General features: G+C 50.1%; 1 protein-coding gene across 7 annotated transcripts; it reads right to left on the bottom strand.

Annotated features, from left to right (window-relative positions):
- Nucleotides 1-406: 406 nt before the first annotated feature.
- PIF1 (PIF1 5'-to-3' DNA helicase) lies at nucleotides 407-17,399 on the bottom strand. Of its 7 annotated transcripts, none has more exons than XM_042988632.1 (17): nucleotides 17,072-17,398; nucleotides 16,774-16,899; nucleotides 16,542-16,608; nucleotides 14,808-14,849; nucleotides 13,001-13,120; nucleotides 7,183-7,759; nucleotides 6,122-6,254; nucleotides 5,911-6,036; nucleotides 5,631-5,784; nucleotides 5,425-5,539; nucleotides 5,242-5,348; nucleotides 3,712-3,851; nucleotides 3,253-3,359; nucleotides 2,476-2,563; nucleotides 2,194-2,339; nucleotides 1,332-1,523; nucleotides 407-1,120 (listed from the first exon to the last, which is right to left on the bottom strand). In XM_042988632.1, the coding sequence occupies exons 6-17, from the start codon at nucleotides 7,738-7,740 to the stop codon at nucleotides 1,061-1,063; spliced, it is 1,926 nt and encodes a 641-aa protein (XP_042844566.1). In that variant the 5' UTR covers nucleotides 7,741-7,759; nucleotides 13,001-13,120; nucleotides 14,808-14,849; nucleotides 16,542-16,608; nucleotides 16,774-16,899; nucleotides 17,072-17,398; the 3' UTR covers nucleotides 407-1,060. The 7 variants fall into 7 exon arrangements, with proteins under 7 accessions (XP_042844566.1, XP_042844567.1, XP_042844568.1 ...); XM_042988633.1 differs by having other exon boundaries at nucleotides 16,779-16,899; XM_042988634.1 differs by lacking the exon at nucleotides 16,542-16,608.
- Nucleotides 17,400-17,912: the final 513 nt, after the last annotated feature.

Genomic DNA, 17,912 nt, shown 5'->3' with positions numbered 1-17,912 from the left:
TTCACCTTGTCATTTCGTTGTGAGTCTCAATCTTGGGTAACTCAGCTTTCCAAATAACTGGTGATCCTAATAAAAGCTCATATAAGGGTACCGTGAGCTCAGCCATTGTGATGTAAACAAACACCTCTGTGTGTACCCATGGGGAGAGGGCCATGGCAACACTTATAGTCAGTGCCTCAGGCAGGGATGTGCCTTTGAGAGAGAGTGAGCATGTGAGAGTGAGAGATGGGCAGAGGGAGAGATAGAATCTTAAGCAGGCTCTATGCCCAGTGCAAAGCCCAATGTGGGGATCAACCTCATGACCATGATCATGACCTCAGTGGAAATCAAGAGTTGGACGCTTAACGAACTGAGCCCCATGGGATGCCTTCTTAAGGAGAGCAGAAGACTCAACTCAGAGTCCTTACACAATTCACAAGTTTATTTGTCCTAAATAAATACGATCTGAGAACATCCATCTCAGTACCCCTAAATATGATTTCTTCTCCAAAAAGGGAGCTTAAGATAATAGGCACATGGTTTGCATTGTGTGTTCTCAGGTTAAGCTCAGGAGAGTCTGTGTCCTGGCTTGTGCTATCCTGGGCCTAGCTGTGATGATAACCCCAAGTTCCTTTCTCTGTGTGGGGCCTGTATTTGGCCTGAGTCCCCCAGTTCAGGACTGTTATAGCCTGTTCCTGCTCCTGAAGCACCTGTCTTCACTGCCTCTCCTCTCTGCAGCCCAAAGAGGGCAGCATTCACAACCATGTGGCCCTGGGCTAGCCCTCGCAGAGAGCTTTGTCCTATAACACCAGGTGCCACCATAAGCCCTTTCCCAGTTGGCACAGAAAGGGTTACTCCTGTCCCTGGAAGTAGATTACCCAGGGCAAAGGGAGAAACTGAGGCAGAGCTGGAAAAGGGGTAAGAAGTAGTCTCCCTTGAACCTGGACCAGGAAAGACCAGGAGGCTGAGAGCCCTAATGAAGGAGAAAGGGTTGACTATCTTCCCCAAGTTATCTTCAGAGGCCCTGGCCCACTAGGGAGGAAGAAGTAGGGGAGACCATCATGTGTCTTCTCTTTGAGGCTCAAAGGTTTGGGTCCTCATTCTCTTGGTCTGAGGCTGCCTCATCATCATTTGGAGACTTCTGGATCAGAGACAGAGAAAGCCAGTCATCGGTTCATGCTGTCCCCTAAGGCCACAGCCCAGGGGCCAGCATCTCCTTCTTCTTGCCCCTGCTCCCAACAGAGCCAGAGAAGGCTCTGCCATCCCTACCCCAGGATCCCTTGGCCTTCCCTCTGTCCTAGTTCCCAGGCTTCCCACACTATATGGCCCACCATCAGGTGATTCCATCTTACCATCTTGAGGCCCCTGCCCCTCTGCAGAGTGGCATAGAAGCTCAGCACACGAGGGTCACAGCGAACCACCATGGGATCAAAGTCCAGCACACGCAGGCCCTGCAGGCTGCGGGCCCGGGAAAGGGCCACATAGGCTTGGCCGCTGGCAAACACTCGGCCCAGAGAAATCTCCACGCAATCCAGGGTCATGCCCTGGGGGAATGGGGAGACACAGCTGGAGCCAGCTCAACCTCTTGTGCCCAAGAGCCTGACCCCACCTACACCAGTCCAGCTACTGCCTCTGGAGCTCCTCACCCAGTCTAGAGATTCTCAAGGCAGAGGGACAGATTGACAGCAGCTGAGTGTCTGAGTGGGAGGAGGTCCAAGAGACACAAATTCAGTAGAGGGATGGTGGTGAAAGGAAAGAGCACAGGCCTGGGTCAGACAAGCATGGAAATGAATCCTGGCTCTGCCTCTCACTCTCTGTGTAACCTTGGGCAAGTTACTTAACTGCTCTGAGCTTTAGTTTTCTCTTCTGTAGAACAGGAATGATGATCACATCTATACCTTGCACAGTTGTAAGGATTAAATTTAACATCTGGTAGTGCCTCACAAAATGGCAGAATAGGAGATTATGTGTTTGGGAAAGGGAGAGGAAGCAGGATGGGAAATGCACTAAAGAAAGGTTAATTCTGCCACTGGTGTGGAACTCTGACTACACTTGATCTTAGCCAAAAGGCCAAGAAGCGATGGTCTGGAACTTTCTATCCAGAGCAAACTCAACCTCCATAAAGCCTTTAAGAACCCCCTTCAACATGCCCTAGGTCTATTCAGTCCCCCCATCTGCCCTGCCCTGTCCCCGTCCCCCACACTGACTGCTCACCTGGCTCTTGTGGATAGATATTGCCCAGGCCAGCTGGAGGGGCAGCTGCTGCCGACTGAGGAGTTGGCCGCCAGTGGCCTGCACCGTCCAGCGGTCAGCACGGATGACCTCGGTGACTCCACACAGGAACCGCACCTGGGGCAGCCCTGAGGGAGGTGTGGAGAAATCCCACCTTTCAGCCCTGCTTCAGGGCTCAGAGGTGAGGAGCAGGCCTTCTCCTCCTCACATACCCCAGGGCCCTGCCGCAAACCCAAGCTGTAGGACTGCTCCCCCACTGCCTACCTCTCCCCTCTGTCTCGAACCCAACAACCACCCCACGGGCACCATTCACCAGGCCTCGGGACACCGCTAAGTTCTTCACCAACATCACCTGCAAGAGAAAGAGGACTTGACCCATGGAGAACAGCCCATTCCTATGCCCTGCCTCAGTTCCAGACTTGCTGTAGCAGTCCCAGGAGGCTGGAGGCACTCATGGAGGGGCACTAAGACCTAATCCTTAACTCTGCCATCTGCTGACTGTGACCCCTATGGCAAGCTGCTTTATTTTCCCTGGTCTCAGTTGGACCTAATGTCAAAGTGGAATGACATTTGCTGTTTGCCTCAGGAAGAGGGAAACAGTAATAACGTAACAGACCTCACATGGCTCTGAAAATGATCATGTCTGTTTTGCAATATGTGTATGGGCCGCAATCATTAGGGACAGCCCCAGGTCCTGCCACCCCTCTCCAGCCCTTAAGTGCCCTTCGGAATCCAAGGCAAGTCTCCCATTTGGCCCACCCCAACACCATGGGAAGAAGCAGGGCTCTTTCACACTACACAGATGTGGAAACTGAGCTTCAGCAAGAGAAAGGGACTTGTCCAAAGCATTGCTGCTGGTGCCCCCAGGCCTAGCAAGAGGAGGGCAGTGGGAGGCTGAAGACGGGAAGGTGGGTAGAAGCGGGAGGGAGGGAGTTCACTGGGGTCACAGCTAGGCTTTCTGGCTGTGAAGCAGCCTGGGGAGAGCTTCAAGGACAGGAGAGGCCCAGGCTTTCAGGGTCTTGGCCCTCCTTCCCAACTCACCTGGGCCCCCAGCTTTAGTTGAAGGATCTGGCTAACAGGACAATGGGCATCCAAGGTTCGGGCTTGCTCGGGGTCACTGTCCATGGCCTTAAAGCTGTGTACCTCACCTAGGAAAAAAGAGTTGGGCAAACAGATTACAAGTCACTGACTTGTGGTTCAGTTTCCAAAAACATATATTAGACCAGGGTATGGAAGGAGGTAGTGGGGACAGTTCAGGCAAGCCAGGGCTTTTGAATCAGGAGCCTGGGTTCAAGTCTTACTTCCAACATTTACTAGTTCGGTGACCTTGACCCATTCAAAGTCCTGCCTCTCCAAGTCACAGTTACATCTACAAATATAAAGGCCTTTATGGCCAGAGAAGTTAGGGGCCTAAATATCCAAGCTGTTGGGGGAGGAGGGCCCACATGTGCCTGATGGCTTCTCCCAGATGGTCTTGCCCAGCCCTGGCTCTCTGCTCACCTGGCAGTTCCTGCAGTCGCCTCTCATTGGTGAGGGCCACGTCATCCTGGTGAGTGCAAAGCCTCGTGGCCACAATCCCATCTCGCCCCACCTTATGGGAGGCTGTGGCCTGGAGCTGGTGGGTCACTTCATCTGAGCACCTGTAGAGGCTAGGCTGTCAGGGCAGAGCACCTCCCTGAACACCAGGGAAGGCAGGGCACAGAGCTGATATGGCCCAAGCAATAGGCCACGGGTCAGGCTTAGGGATTAGAAAGGGTCACCAGGGCAAAATGTGCTGGCCCCCAGGCTGACCAAGTTGCCCTTCCCCACTCAGACCCCAGACATGGAGAATGATCATGGGCAGGCTCCCTTCCCTGTAAATATCTCCAGGTAGGAGCTAGCCACCCTCCCATTCCGGTGCTCCAGAGGAAGTTGGATATGATGAGTGAGCATAGGCCAGAAGTTTAAAGGACCTAGACAAGGTGCTGATGTCGATAACCTGTCATACTGGTAGCCTATAATCAAATCAGCCTCCAGGCTACTATCTTCTAGCCTCTTGCTTGCTGCTTTGGGGGCAAAAATCTACTGTGTGTGTGTGTGTGTGTGTGTGTGTGTGTGTGTGTGTGTGTGTATATGTGTGTGTGTGTGTGTGTGTGTGTGTGTGTGTGTTTAAAGTTTATTTAATAAATCTGTACACCCAATGTGGGGCTTGAACTGGGGACCTCAAGATTAAGAATCACATGCTTCTCCGACTGACCCGGCCAGGTGCCCCTAGCCTGTGTTTCTATCTCAAGCTTTCCTCCACACGAGAAAGCCTGGGAACAACAGCAAATCAGGTGGAAGAAGGGGGAAAAACGGGACCATCTCTCACTGCTCTGCCACTCAGCCTTCCTCTTGTTCCCCACACATGCTGGTGTATGCTATGCATCTTCCTACCTGCCTCCTCTGTCTGACAGGGGTCCCTAAGCATAGAAAGCCCCTCACCACAACCACTTGCTCCCCATCCCATTTCAGTCTGGTTTTCAAAGCCCAGCTCTGGGCCATGTCTTCCACCTTCCTATCCTCCTGTCCACTCTCACATTAGACTAGTCCTGGCATTTCAGCCTTTTGTCCTAGCTGGGGTGGGATCATGTCTGCAACCTCCTTCCCTCATCAAGTGACCCCATAGGCTCTGAGAGTGGAAGGAACTTGGGCTTTAGAATCAGGCCAGGTTCAAATCCCAGCCCAGGCACTTACTGGCTGTGACTCTGGGCAAGGTACTTCACCTCTTTGAACCCCTGTTTCGGCATCTGTGAAATAGGAGTGTTAACATCTCTGATTTCCTCTTGTGTGTCCATGTGCCCACACTTCCCTGACACCTACTCTGTGCCAGGGCCTGTGCTGGGTGATGGGGACCCAACCTTGGAGGAGGCAGGGTCCCAGTGCTCACATAGTGACCATCTTCTATGGGGCCATGAAGCATTTTTTCCCCCTTCTCTGGATCCCTGTGCTCCCCTGTGACCCACACTTGGATCCTTATCCATGGCCCCTTCTCTGTTCACCAGGGCCCACCTTCCCAGCCTGACAGCCTGCAGCAGAGAGATGAAGGTCTGGTCTGCCTGCCTCCACACCTTGGTCAGCTCCAGGGTCACTGGGACACATCTTCTCCAGCTCTTGGCCTGGTGCGGGGAGAGTAGGGGTATCAGGGAGAAGAGCAGACATCTATGGAGGACAGGGCTAGAGGGTGAGTGATACCTGAAAGCAGAACTTTGGGGGCTGGGAGCCCTTGGTTACAGGTGGCAGCTGCAGGAAGTCCCCACAGATGATGAGCTGGATCCCTCCAAATGGTTTGTTCTGCTGCCGGATAGCTCTGGAGAGGAGCATGGGGTACTTTAGGAGCTGGGATGGACAGGTTCCATATGGAAAACCACCAGAACACAGCCCTTACTGCATATACTGACCTGGCCATGGCTTCCAGCTTGTCAAACAGGTCGGCCTCCACCATGGAGATCTCATCAATGACTAGCCGCTGGCAGTTCAGCCAGCCCTGCCGCACAGCTGGCCGCTGAGCCAGGGCTACACATTGGGCCAGAGGAGCCTGGCCTGAGCCAATGCCTGTGAGTGATGTAAGAGAGAGTATTTAGCCTGAGACCGTGGCCCTGGCCCAACCCTGACCCCCTCTCCCTCCCTTCTCAGAGGCCTGGCTTGCTTCCAGCTCAAGCCCTAGAGGTTCCTACTTACCTGCAAAGGCATGGAGAGTGGTACCCCCGATGTGGCAGGCTGCCACCCCAGTGCTGGCAGTAGCCACAGTACCTGTGGGAGGCAGCAAGCCCAGGATACGCTTCAGCAGATAAGACTTCCCTGTCCCTGGGCAGAGGGTAAAGTCAGGGTCACCTGCTCCTCCACTGTATCCCACCTCCGTTCCCCCAGCCCCTATTCTGCCCTCCACTACCTGCACTCCCAGTGAAGAAGATGCTCTGGCCTTTCAGGACAACCCTCAGCACAGCAGCCTGTTCTTCAGAAAGCTGTGGTTTGCTCGGGGGCAAGCTCAGCCTCTTCACAGGCAAGGGCCACTTTGGGGCTTCCTATAGGGGGACAGGACTCAGAGCTTCCTACCACCCCTTAGGCATTGCCCCTCCCTTCTTAGCTTGCGCACAATGCTAGGTCTCTGCTGGCTTCACTCCTTGAAGCCCCTCCACTGATCCCTGGTGCCCTGATTACTGCATTAAGTAGGTCTAAGGGAGGTCCAGACCTTCCTCAGCTCCCTCCCCTGGTTTCCCTAAATCTCCTGGTTCTCTCACAGGTCCTTCCTTCTCACTTCTCTTTCTGTCACAAACCTGTCTCTCTCACTTCAAAATACCCCAGCAATGGGGTGCCTGGCTGGCTCAGTTGGTGGAGCATGTGACTCTTGACCTCAGAGTCCTGAGTTCAAGCCCCACAATGGATGTGAGGCCTCCTTAAAAAAAAAAAAAAGTAAACAAAACAAAATACCCCAGCAAAACCCTGCCTGGACAGGGCCCCTTTCTTGTTCCATCTCCATCCTTTCACCAGCTTAGTCTTGAACCCCTGTAGTCTACCATCCATCTGCCCCAGTTCACAAACCCACCAGGCTTTGCACACCGCCCCCCCAATATGATCAGACCCGTTGGCTGCCCAGACACTGCTGACCAGTTCTTTTTTTCAAAAGCTTCTCTCCTTCTCCAGGCTGAATAGCTTCCTACTTTTTCTTCTAAAGTCACCTTTCTTTCTAGGCCTCCTTCTCTTTCCCTTTTAACGTGACCTGGGCCTCTTTTCCCATTCTAGCTTACTCAGGAATTGCACTATGGGAAATACGCACAACCCTCATCTCTCTGTCATCCTCCTACGTCTGATGGGCATCTCCTCTGAGATAACCAGCAACCTCCTCGAATACTGCCACCATCCTCCCCCCAACCCCAAACTTGGACCTCCTGGGTCTCTTCCATCTCAGTGGCACACCCACTCCCTAAGGCGTCCCCGCTTTCCGGTCCTCACGTTGCTGGGATCAGATCTCGCCCGGAGTTCCCTCGGCCGCTTCACGGGCGTGGCGTGTGGGACGCCGGTGGGCGCCGCGCGCCGCAACTCCTCCGGCTGCACTGGGCTGATGGTGACGAAGTCTCGGGGCCGCGGGCCAAGCAGCTGTGCGCGGGCGGAGGCCGGTCCGGGGCCCGGGGCTGCGGCCAGCTTGAGACGCAGCGTGCGCAGGAAGCGTCGCAGGCGGTCGGGGGGGCAGTCGGAGAGCAGCAGCTGCACAGCGCCCGCGCGGGGAGCGCCGTCAACTGGGAGCCGTAGTGTGCTGCGCCCGGCCGCTGCGAAGCGCGTGAAGAGGCGCACCGCCCTCAGAGGGAAGCAGCGCGGCCGCCCCGCGGGCCCAGGCGCTTGCAGCCGCAGCAGCAACTCGCGGCGCTCATTTCGTCCCAGGCTCAGCTCCGCGGTGCGTAGGGCCTGGCGCTTTCGCGGCTGCCCGCTGGGGCTCAGCTCCTCCACAGCCACGCGACACCGCAGCTCTGCGTCCTCGAATTCCACTGGCGCTGCCTGGGTGCCCGACAGCATCTCCACCGCCTCCGGAGGTCTGCAAGAGGCCGGAAGCACAGGGGTCACGAGGACTCAGGGGCATAATAAGTGATATAGAGACTTTGACGGGAGCCCGGTCAAAGCCAAATAAGGTCACGGAGGCTGTCACTGGTAACACAAAGAGGTCATGGAGACGGTGAGAGACCTGGGCCAACCAGAATTCACAGAGACATTACTCTCCTACGCAGTAATTTCCAGAATGGTGGATGGGCAGCATCAAATGCACCCAGGATTGGAGAGCCTCGGCTGTCTGACAAGCAGGCTCCGTAACAAAAGAGAAACCTGTTTCCAAGAGGCCCAGGGAGGACAAAGGAATCCTTAGTCCTCTCCCAAAGAAGAAGGGGATGAGGAGGGATGAGGGATGAGCAGGGGGCTGACTTGTAATAAGCACCTTCTTTCCTCCAGATATGTTCACTAGTTTATATGCAGCCAGGTCAATCTCTTTCCCGTGTACAGAAATGGAAACAGACTGAGGGGCTACAACGACTGGTAGGAGTCAGGGTTAGTGTGATTCCGCAGCTCTGACTCTTCTTCCCAATCTCTAAGGTGGGCATAGGGTGGAGAATATTTGCCAGCGAAAATCGCGAGGGATCCTGGGGCCCAGGAATCCCTGTTTCTTCCGTCTGACCCACTCGTCTGCACCCTCCCGGCAGAGACCTTTTGAAAAAAGCATAACTTTGTCTCCCACCTCCGGGATCGCGTGGACACTCACTTGCACCGGCACTCGGAGAAACGCGCTGAACAGAGCCGGCCAGTTAACTAAACTTGGGCACTAGGAACTTTCAAATCTAGGAGTAGAGAATCATCCTATCACCGGCCGGATCTTTAAATTCTCCAGCCAATCAGAGACAGGGGCGTGACAACGGGCGTGTCTTTCATTGGGTTCCAACTCCCAGAGCTTGGGCTGTACCAATCGCAAGCTGGAGGAAGGAGGCTTATAGTGGTGGGCGAGCATACCAAAGCCGGTGGACCAGTGGAAGTGGAAAGGGGCGGAGGGCTGCAGCAAGGCGATGCGTGGTGTCGCGTCACACAACGCGGCTTGAAGATTTGTTTTCAGAACGGTGCCTCCAACACACTTTTTCTCTGCTTTAGCCCCCACACAGCGGCTGAACTTGGCCTTGGGGGATGAGCTGCCCCTGATCCCTCCCACCCGTGTTTACCTTCACCTGGCGCTTGCCGATTCCTGGGCCCCTGGGCCGACCACCCAAAGGCCTGTCGCTTCCTCTGCCCCCGCCCCCTACCCTTCTTTTCCTCCTTCTCTGCCTCTGTAAGGGTCATTTTATGCATTTGTCTCCAAGCAGGCTGAGGCCCATCGTTCAGGAATTCCTAGACCTGTGTTAGGTGCTCAGGGAGTACAAAGGAAGCATGTGAGCCTCTGTCTTCAGGGAGTTCGTATCCCTTTTGTCAAATGCACTGGCTGCTCAGAGAATGTATTTTTAATTATCTTTTCAACCCCCTCATTGACGCTTGTAATTACATAGCTGGAAGGGATCTTACAGGTGAGTCAGCCCCCTCCTTTATTGGCTTGTCCTCATTTTTCAAATGAGGAAACCAAGGCTCCAAGAGATTTTACCAAAGATCACATAGCTTGTAGACAGCAAAGCAAAGCCTTGAACCCAAGTCTAACCCAGCGTGAGCACCTGCTGTTTAACTATTATGCCACACTGCTCCCAGGTGACTCCTCTAATTTCATGAAGGGAATCCAGGCCTGGACTGGAAGCTCAGCTCCTGACAGCTGCTGCTATGACCCAGCCCTGCCAGTTAGATGTTACTCTAAGCAAGTTTACTTTGTTTCCTCATATATAAAAATGGTCAAAGATGAAAATTTTCATTGATTGTAGAACTCTGTGGCTATACTAAAAACCATTGAACTGATGCTTTAAATGGGCAAATTTTTTGGCATATGAATTATATCTCAATAAAACTGTTAGAAAAAAAATCAGGAGAAATATTTTTCCTCTTCAGTTCTATCTTGACATATCAGTCCCCAGTGGCATGGGAAAAATTTCAACATCACTGTGGTAGGCAGAAGAATGGTTTCCCTAAGATGCCCCCATCCTAATCCCCAGAATTTATGAATATGTTACCTTACATGGCAAAAGAGATTTTGCAGATGTGATAAATTAAGGATCCTGAAATGGAAAGATTATCCTGGATTTTTGGGTGGGCCATGGAATCACAAGCATTCTTATAAAGCAATCAGGAAAGCAAGAGAGAACAGGAGATGAGATAAAGAAGCAGAGGTGTGTGTGAGAAACAGAAAGATTTGAAGAGGTTACTGCTGGCTTTGACAGAGAAAAGGGTCATGAGTCAAGACATAGAATACAGGAGGCTTCTAGAAGCTGGAAATGGCAACAAAGTAGGTTCTTCCTCCCTAGAATCTACAGAATGAACACAGGTCCTGATTTTAGCCCAGTGAGACACACGTCAGACCTCTAGAACTGCAAGATAATAGATTTGTGTCGCTTTAAGTCACTAAATTTGTGGTAATTTGTTACAGCAGCAACAGCACTAAGAAACAAGTACAGTCACACAACTACAACATGAAAAGAGCTAGGATTATGAACCCAGGTCTGTTTCTAAAGCTTCTGTTCTTTCTTCCCGCTACCCTTTGCTCAAAATGGGCCCAGCACACCGACAAACAGCCTGCTTCCTTCCCCTTTCTTTCTGTGCAGTACCCTTGACTGCCTCTAGAGAAGGCACAGACACTTCCACATGGATTTTCCCCCAGTGTTTTTTTTTTCCTTTTGGCTTTCAAACTTAAAAAAAAAATTGTACAATGTAAATAACATCAAAATTTTACCATCTTAACCATTTTTTAATGTTTATTTATTTTTGAGAGACAGAGAGGCACAGAGCACGAACGGGGAAGGAGCAGAGAGAGAGGGAGACACAGAATCTGAAGCAGACTCCAGGCTCTGAGATGGCAGCACAGAGCCCGACACGGGGCTCAAACTCAGGAACCGCGAGACCATGACCTGAGCCGAAGTTGATGTTTAACTGATCGACCACCCAGGTGCCCCAGCATCTTAACCATTAAAAAAAAATTTTTTTTAATGTTTATTTTTGAGAGAGAGAGAGAGAGAGAGAGAGAGAGCGAGCACAAGCAGGGGAGGGGCAGAGAGAGAGAGGGAGACACAGAATCCGAAGCAGGCTCCAGGCTCCGAGCTGTCAGCAAAGAGCCCGATGCGGGGCTTGAACTCATGAATGAGATCATGACCAGAGCCGAAGTTGGATGCTTAACCGACTGAGCCACCCAGGTGCCCCTTAACCACTTTTAAGTGTACAACTCATTGCCATTAAGTACTTTCAAGCACTGCATAACCATCACCACTAGTTCTAGAAAATTTTCATCATCCCAAAGTTTGTACCCATGAGAAAATAACTCCCCACTTTCTCCTCTCAGCCCTTGAGAACTCCAGCATTTTATTCTGAACATATTCCAACATAAACAGAAAGGTTCAAAGAATTGTACAGTGAACACCCATAAACCCACCACCAAGATGCTACAATTAATGTTTTATCATGCCTGATCATCTGTCCATCTCAACATTCATGAATCCATCTATTACGCATTTTGAAGTTGCAGACAACAGTACATTTCATGTCTAAACACTTTAACATGCATAGCATTAACTAGGGTTTATGCTTTTTTTTTTTCTTAAGTAGGCGCCACACCCAATGTGGGGACTGAACTCATGACCCCATGATCAAGAGCCAAGTATGCTCTACTGACTGATCCAGCCAGTTGCCCTAAAGCTTACCTTTTTATCAAGTCCCCTCCCCCACTTTTAAGTTTATTTTTGAGGGGGGCAGGGGCAGAGAAACAGGGAGACAGAGGATCTGAAGCAGGCTCTGTGTTGACAACAGAGAGCCTGATGTAGGGCTCCAATTCAGGAACCTTGAGGTCAAGACCTGAGCCAAAGTGCAATGCTTAACCGACTGAGCCACCTAGGCACCCCCTAATGCTTGTCTTAAAAAAAATTTTTTTTAAATGTTTATTCATTTTTGAGAGGCAGAGAGAGACACAGCATGAGCGAGAGAGGGAGACACAAAATCGGAAGGAGGCTCCAGGCTCTGAGCTGTCAGCACAGAGTCCAACGTGGGGCTCGAACTCGGGAGCTGTGAGATCATGACCTGAGCTGAAGCTGGACGGAGTGACCCAGGTGCCCTGATGCTTATCTTTTTAATGTAAACTTCACAAATGATGAAATGCACAACTCTTACGCTTATCATGAGAAGAGTTTTGACAAACATATATATCTGTGCAGCCAAGTCCTTATCAGGATATAAACCATGCCGTATATGGTAGTTACCAGCCACATGTGGCTAATTTTAAATTCAAATGAATTAAAATTAAATGAAATTTAAGCTTCAGTTTTGTTTTTCTAAAGGTTTTATTTTTTATTTTTTTGAGAGAGAGAGTGCGCCCGTGCGAACGAGCGGAGGAGGGGCAGAGATAGAGAGAGGGAGACATGCTTCACGCTGTCAGCCCATAGCCTGAGGTGGGGCTTGAACCTAAGAACCGTGGGATCATGACCTGAGCCAAAGTTCAATGCTCAATTGACTGAGTCATCCAGGTGCCCTAAAATTCAGTTTTTGAGTCGTACTGGCCACACTTCAAATGCTCAGTAGTTGCATGTGGCTAGAAGCTATGGGACAGTTTCTTCATTGCACAGTTCTAAGAACATTATCATCACCTAGAAAGTCTCCTCAGGTCACTTTGCACCACTCAATTCCCACCCTCAATCCTCAGGCAACTCTGCTCTAACTTGGTTTTCACCATAAATTTGGTTTGTTCTAAAACTTCTTATAAATGGAATTATACAATATGTATTCTTTGTGTACAGGTTTCTTTCACTCAGCATAATTATTTGGAGATTCATCCATGTTGCTGTATCAGTAGTTGGTTCCTTTTTATTGCTAAGTAGTATTCCATCCGTATGGATATACTGTACTAGTTTTCCATTTTACTGTTGATGGATATCTGGGCTTTCTGTGGGTTTATGCTTTAATTTTTAAAAATAAATACCTCAGTGAGGGGCACCTGAATGGCTCAGTTGGTTAAGCTTCAGACTTTGGCTCAGCTCATGATCTCCAGGTGAGTTCCAGTCCCGCGTCGGGATCTGTGCTGACAGCCTGCTTCAGATTCTTGGTTTCCCTCTCTCTCTGCCCCTTCCCTGCTCACACTCTGTCTCTAAAAAATAAACAAACATTAAAAATAAACAAAAATAAATACCTTGGTGAGAAACTGCTGAGTCATCGAACAGGTACACATTTACTTTTATATGAAACTGCCAGAGCTTTTTCCAAAGTGGTATGCCCTCCCAAAGTTTTGTAGGAGCAGCAACAGTGAACCCTTGGAGGGAAAGGAATAAAATGAATAACTGGACGGGGCTTAGTGGTTATTAACTGACCTCAGGCTCCGCCCTGTCAGTTGGATCCTGATTGGCCCGTGGAGGAGGGAGGCGGAGCCAGAGATATCTCACGTTTGGGGCCGGACTTCCTCCTTCTCAGCTTCGAGTTTTCCATCCGCCCTGTTTTTCTTACTGCTATCGCCGCAGGGTTAAATTCTAAATGAAGCGCAGCATTGCTCCCGTATCTCTCGCCTAACCCCAAGCCTGGTTTTGACGCAAGCTCTCAGGAGTTTTCTTCATTATGAAATTTACTTCTTGACAACTCTTTCTGTACGTCTTATGCGCTCTCCCTCACCGGTGGTCTTAATTCTAATCGCCAGCTCATTAATAAAAACCCAACAGTGACGTTATCACAGGACTGGGCGGCTTACAGAATGCGTTTTCGGCCATAATCTCATTTGATACTTAAAAGAAGCTTTATGGTCCTTTCTCTCTTTCTCCTTAACAACTCTAAGCTTACAGGGACAATTTGTAGAGATGCTGAAATGGTCTTCCAGCTTCCAGAGCACTATTTCACTTGGCATTGCTTCATCACGGGGCAGCTGACACTCATTTATTGAGCCTCTGATACAGGTAACCCTCCTTCCTTGAAATCCTCTTTTTCCACAACACACTCCCCTCGTTTCTTCATACTTCTACTTCATACTCGTTACTTCATACTTATCGGCTCCTCCTTTGCTAACTCCCTTTTCCTCAACCAGACCTCTCAATGTGGGGAGGACTTTATCTTTTTTTTTTCTTTTCCATCTTTTCTAATCCCATGGCTTGATTATCAGCTATATGCTGATTCCCAACATTGTATCTCTAGCCTGCCTTTCTCCCCTGAACTCCAGACTGTCTCCATTTGTTCTTCTGATATCACCACACAGATGCCTAGCAGGCATGTCAAACTTACTTTCTCCAAAACAGAGCTTTTAATCTCCGCCAACACCATATACACCTGTTTTTCTCCTGTCTTCATTTCAGTAAATGCACCACCATACCCTTGATTCCTTCTTTACTTACCACATCTAACCCACCATCAAAACCTGTTCTGTCTGCCTACAAAACGTAATTTGGATCTATTCTCTCCGTCTCCACCCCACACCCTAGAGCTAGCAGCCTATCGTCTCTCCCTGGATCTCAGTAGTAGTCTCCTAATGACACTGGATTCTGGGCTTCCACTCTGTCCCCCCTACAATCCAGTCCTTTCTCCAAACAGCAGCAGATGGGATCTTTTCAAACATATAAACACAGGTTGCTTTTCCCTCCATGGGAAAACCCTCCGTGCCTTTCTAGGCAATTCCTCTTAGAATAAAATCCATAGTCTTTACCACAGCCAACTCCCTCCCTTCCTTCCACTGTGACCTCAAGTCTACCACTTTCTCCCTTACTCAATATGCCTCTGTCACAATAGCCTCCTTGGTGCTCCTTGTACACCCAAAACCCATTCCTATTCCTGAGTCTTTGCGCTTTTTTTTTTTCTCTGCATGAAATACCTTCCTCCAGGGTGCCTGGTTGGCTCAGTTGGTAGAGGACACATCTCTTGATGTTGGGGTCGTGAGTTTGAGCCCCGAGATGGGGGTAGAGTTTACTTTAAAAAATTAAAAATATTTGTTTGAAGGAAGAAAAAAATACATTCCCCCTCACCTCTTTTTGTGGCTGTCTCTGTCTTCATCTTTCAGGTCTCAGCTGAAATATCCATATATTGTGAAATTAGTACTACAATAGGCTTAGTTAACATCCATCATCTCATAGATCCAATAAAAACAAAAGAAAACAAATTTCTCCTTGTGATAACTCTTAGGATCTACTCTCTTAACATCTTCCCTATATATCATACAAAGGTATCAACTATAGTCATCATGTTATACATTATAGTCTAGCACTCATTTACCTTATAACTGGAAGTTTGTATCTTTTAACCACTTTCCCCCAATTCCACCCCCTTCCTCACCCCCACCTTACTGTCTCCTGAATCTCTATCTGTCCCTACCATCCTCATAAACACTGGCCTGGTTCAGGCTCCATCACCTTGAACCTGGATTTTCTGTAACAGTTTGCTACGCAGTGGGCCTCCCCATCTCTCGTGCTCTGTCACCATTCTTCACATAGCAGCCATGAAAATGAGTTTTGTCTTTGTTTGGTTTGGTTTTTTTTTATTTCAGAAAGAGTGTGCATGAGCAAGGAGAGGGGCATAGGGAGATAGAATCTTAAGCAGCCTTCACAGCACAGAACCGGTGGACACAGGACTCCATCCCACAACCCTGGGATCATGACCTGAGCTGAAATCAGGAGTGTGCTGCTCAACTAAGGCACCCCAAAAATGAGGTTTTAAAATGAAAATCGTGTCCACCCTGCTTCAGTGGCCCCCTGCAACTTGCAGGAAGAATTTCAAATACCTTAGGTCAGCACTTAAGGTCCTTAATGCTCTAGCTCCTGATGCCTCCCCGATGGTACTTTTCTGAAATCTCCCACCACCCCCACCACCACCACACACACATGACTGCACAAATCTGCTTACAGTTCCCCTAACAAGTCACGATGTTCTACAAAAGTTACTGCTTTTGTAAGATGTCCACCCTAGTGGAATACAACTCAATCACTCCAGCCCTTCCTCTGGGAAGCAGCTTTCACCATACACTGTGTGTTCTTTCATCAGAGCCCTTCTAAGGACTTGTCTACCCTCCTACTGGCTCTTCATCTCTCCAAGGCAGGGCCTGGATCTTGTGAGGCCTGGTCATACAATGCTGCCAAAACATTTAGTAGACAGCACATACTCTGGAGTCAAGGGAGGTTTGAATCCTTGAAACCACCACTCACCCGTCAAGTGACCTTAAACAGGTCTAAGCCTTGGATTCAAGATCTGTTAAATGAATATAACAATTGTATCTATCTCTCGGGTCATTATCCACTTGTGTGAAGATTAAAGGAGATATGTGTGAAGAGTTTAGTACAGTGAGCAGATGACAGAGGCTCCCTAAATTCTTTTGAGTGAATAAATGCCAGGATGAAGTATTGGAAAGCACCCTACTTAAAAGGCCCCCAATAAGTTTTGTTGATTAAATGGTGTACATGCAAAACAGACTCCATCCCTTCCACAGCCAAAAACTTTCAATGATTTCCCATTACCCTGAGGTTAAAATATAGTCCCCTCAATACAGCCTTCAAGGCCCTTTCTCAGACACTGAGCTCTTCTCCAGCTTAGCCGCTCCCCACCCCACCCCCCAACACACACTATACTGTTTCATGCTTCTTTGCCATTGCTTATACTCTCCCCTCTGTCTAGAATGCCTGTGTTGACCCTTTGTCCTGGTTTTGGTGCCCTTCCTATGTGCATTTACCCTCACATTTAACATACGGTTTTCTCATCTGTTTACACACCTTTCTCTCCTGATGGAGGACAGGAACTCTGGGTCTTGCCATTATCTTCCAGATATTACTGTAAGGACTGATGATCAAGGCAAAGAAAATATTTATGTTGAATGAATGCATGTGGTGCGGGAGCAACAACCAGAGGGCCAGCATGGCTCGCTGGATGGGAAAACCGATGCCAAAGTGGTTATCAGTGGCTCACTCCCAAAAGTGACAGAGCTCACTGGATATGAAAACTGACCTTACCCCAACCGAACCATGAGCTGTGCAACAACACAAATTCCTCAGGGTCTCTGGGCTCCTGCAGGTGGAATCTGAGTTTTCAGATACAGGATCTTTTGAGTCCTCAGGCATGAGGTGCCCAGCTCTGGAGAAGGAATAAACCATACTGAGGGAATAAAACCATGTGGTTGCCATATACATTGACTTTCTCAAATCCATAGCCTGGATTTTCCTCATCCTTTTAGATAAAAGAACCCAGGCCCAGGCATAAAGAAAATGTATGCCCCCATCTTCCTCCCCCTTGGGCCCCAAGCTACCTTTTTCCATGCAGGGCTGTAAGTGGCTGGGGGGCCTGAGGACCAGCAAAAGGCAGTGAAAGGGGAGCTTGGTCAACTGGTGCAGCTGCTGCTATAGCAGCTAGAGCCAAAGGAGGTCACCATTGATCTCACACATACTTAATTCTTCCTGCACAAGCATGCTTGGGCAGGGTTGGCTATGAGAGCTGAGACGGAAAGGGTGGAGGGTAGGAGGGGAGCTGGAGGCTGGGATGTAACCAGTCACTTTCTCTCTCTGGGCCTCTTTCTCCCAAGTATAAAATGACGGCCCGCGGTATAACTAACACTCCACTCCCACCCAGCAAGGCTGTCGAGGTTGCAAGATCACCGCTGGATGGGGGTGGGGGTGGGTGGAGGGTGACCCTCAGGTATAGGAACCAGAGAGAACAGCTCTGAGCAATGTCCAATGAAGGCAGGAGAACACTGCATTTGAGGATCCCTGAAAAATAGGGAAAGACTCCCTCCCCCGAAGTCCAGCCTCCCAGCCCCAAGTCTTCGCGTTACCGGACTCTCCGGACCTGACTAGAGGTCCAGGCCCAGCCCTGCCAGGAGGCTCCTGGGAGAAGAGGACCAAGTCGTCGCCACTGCCCCAGCGTCGGGGAGGAAAGAGGAGGAGCCTCTTGCTGCTCCCATCTCTGGGCCGCCCAGGGCGGCATGGCCCAGTCCCGCAACCCCGGCCCTCTGGGGCCTGGAGACTTCAAAGGCGCAAGCAGCCAGCGCCTCGGGCGCACGCTGGTCCTGCCCCACCCCGATCCCGCCCTAGGGCCCCGCCCGCGTCCCTCTCTTCGGCCTCTAGCCGGAAGCCCCCACCCCCTCCCTCCGC

Source organism: Panthera tigris, chromosome B3 (assembly GCF_018350195.1).
Source record: "Panthera tigris isolate Pti1 chromosome B3, P.tigris_Pti1_mat1.1, whole genome shotgun sequence".
NCBI lineage: Eukaryota > Metazoa > Chordata > Mammalia > Carnivora > Felidae > Panthera > Panthera tigris.
This window is presented reverse-complemented; position numbering and strand designations above follow the sequence as displayed.

Excerpts from the sequence above, each read along its gene's own strand:
- PIF1 (XM_042988632.1), bottom strand. The coding sequence starts at position 7,740 with ATGCTGTCGGGCACCCAGGCAGCGCCAGTGGAATTCGAGGACGCAGAG. Across the intron at positions 2,340-2,475 it reads GTTCGAGACAGAGGGGAGAG|GGCTGCCCCAGGTGCGGTTC; the intron begins GTAGGCAGTGGG and ends CACCTCCCTCAG. Across the intron at positions 1,524-2,193 it reads TATCTATCCACAAGAGCCAG|GGCATGACCCTGGATTGCGT; the intron begins GTGAGCAGTCAG and ends CCATTCCCCCAG.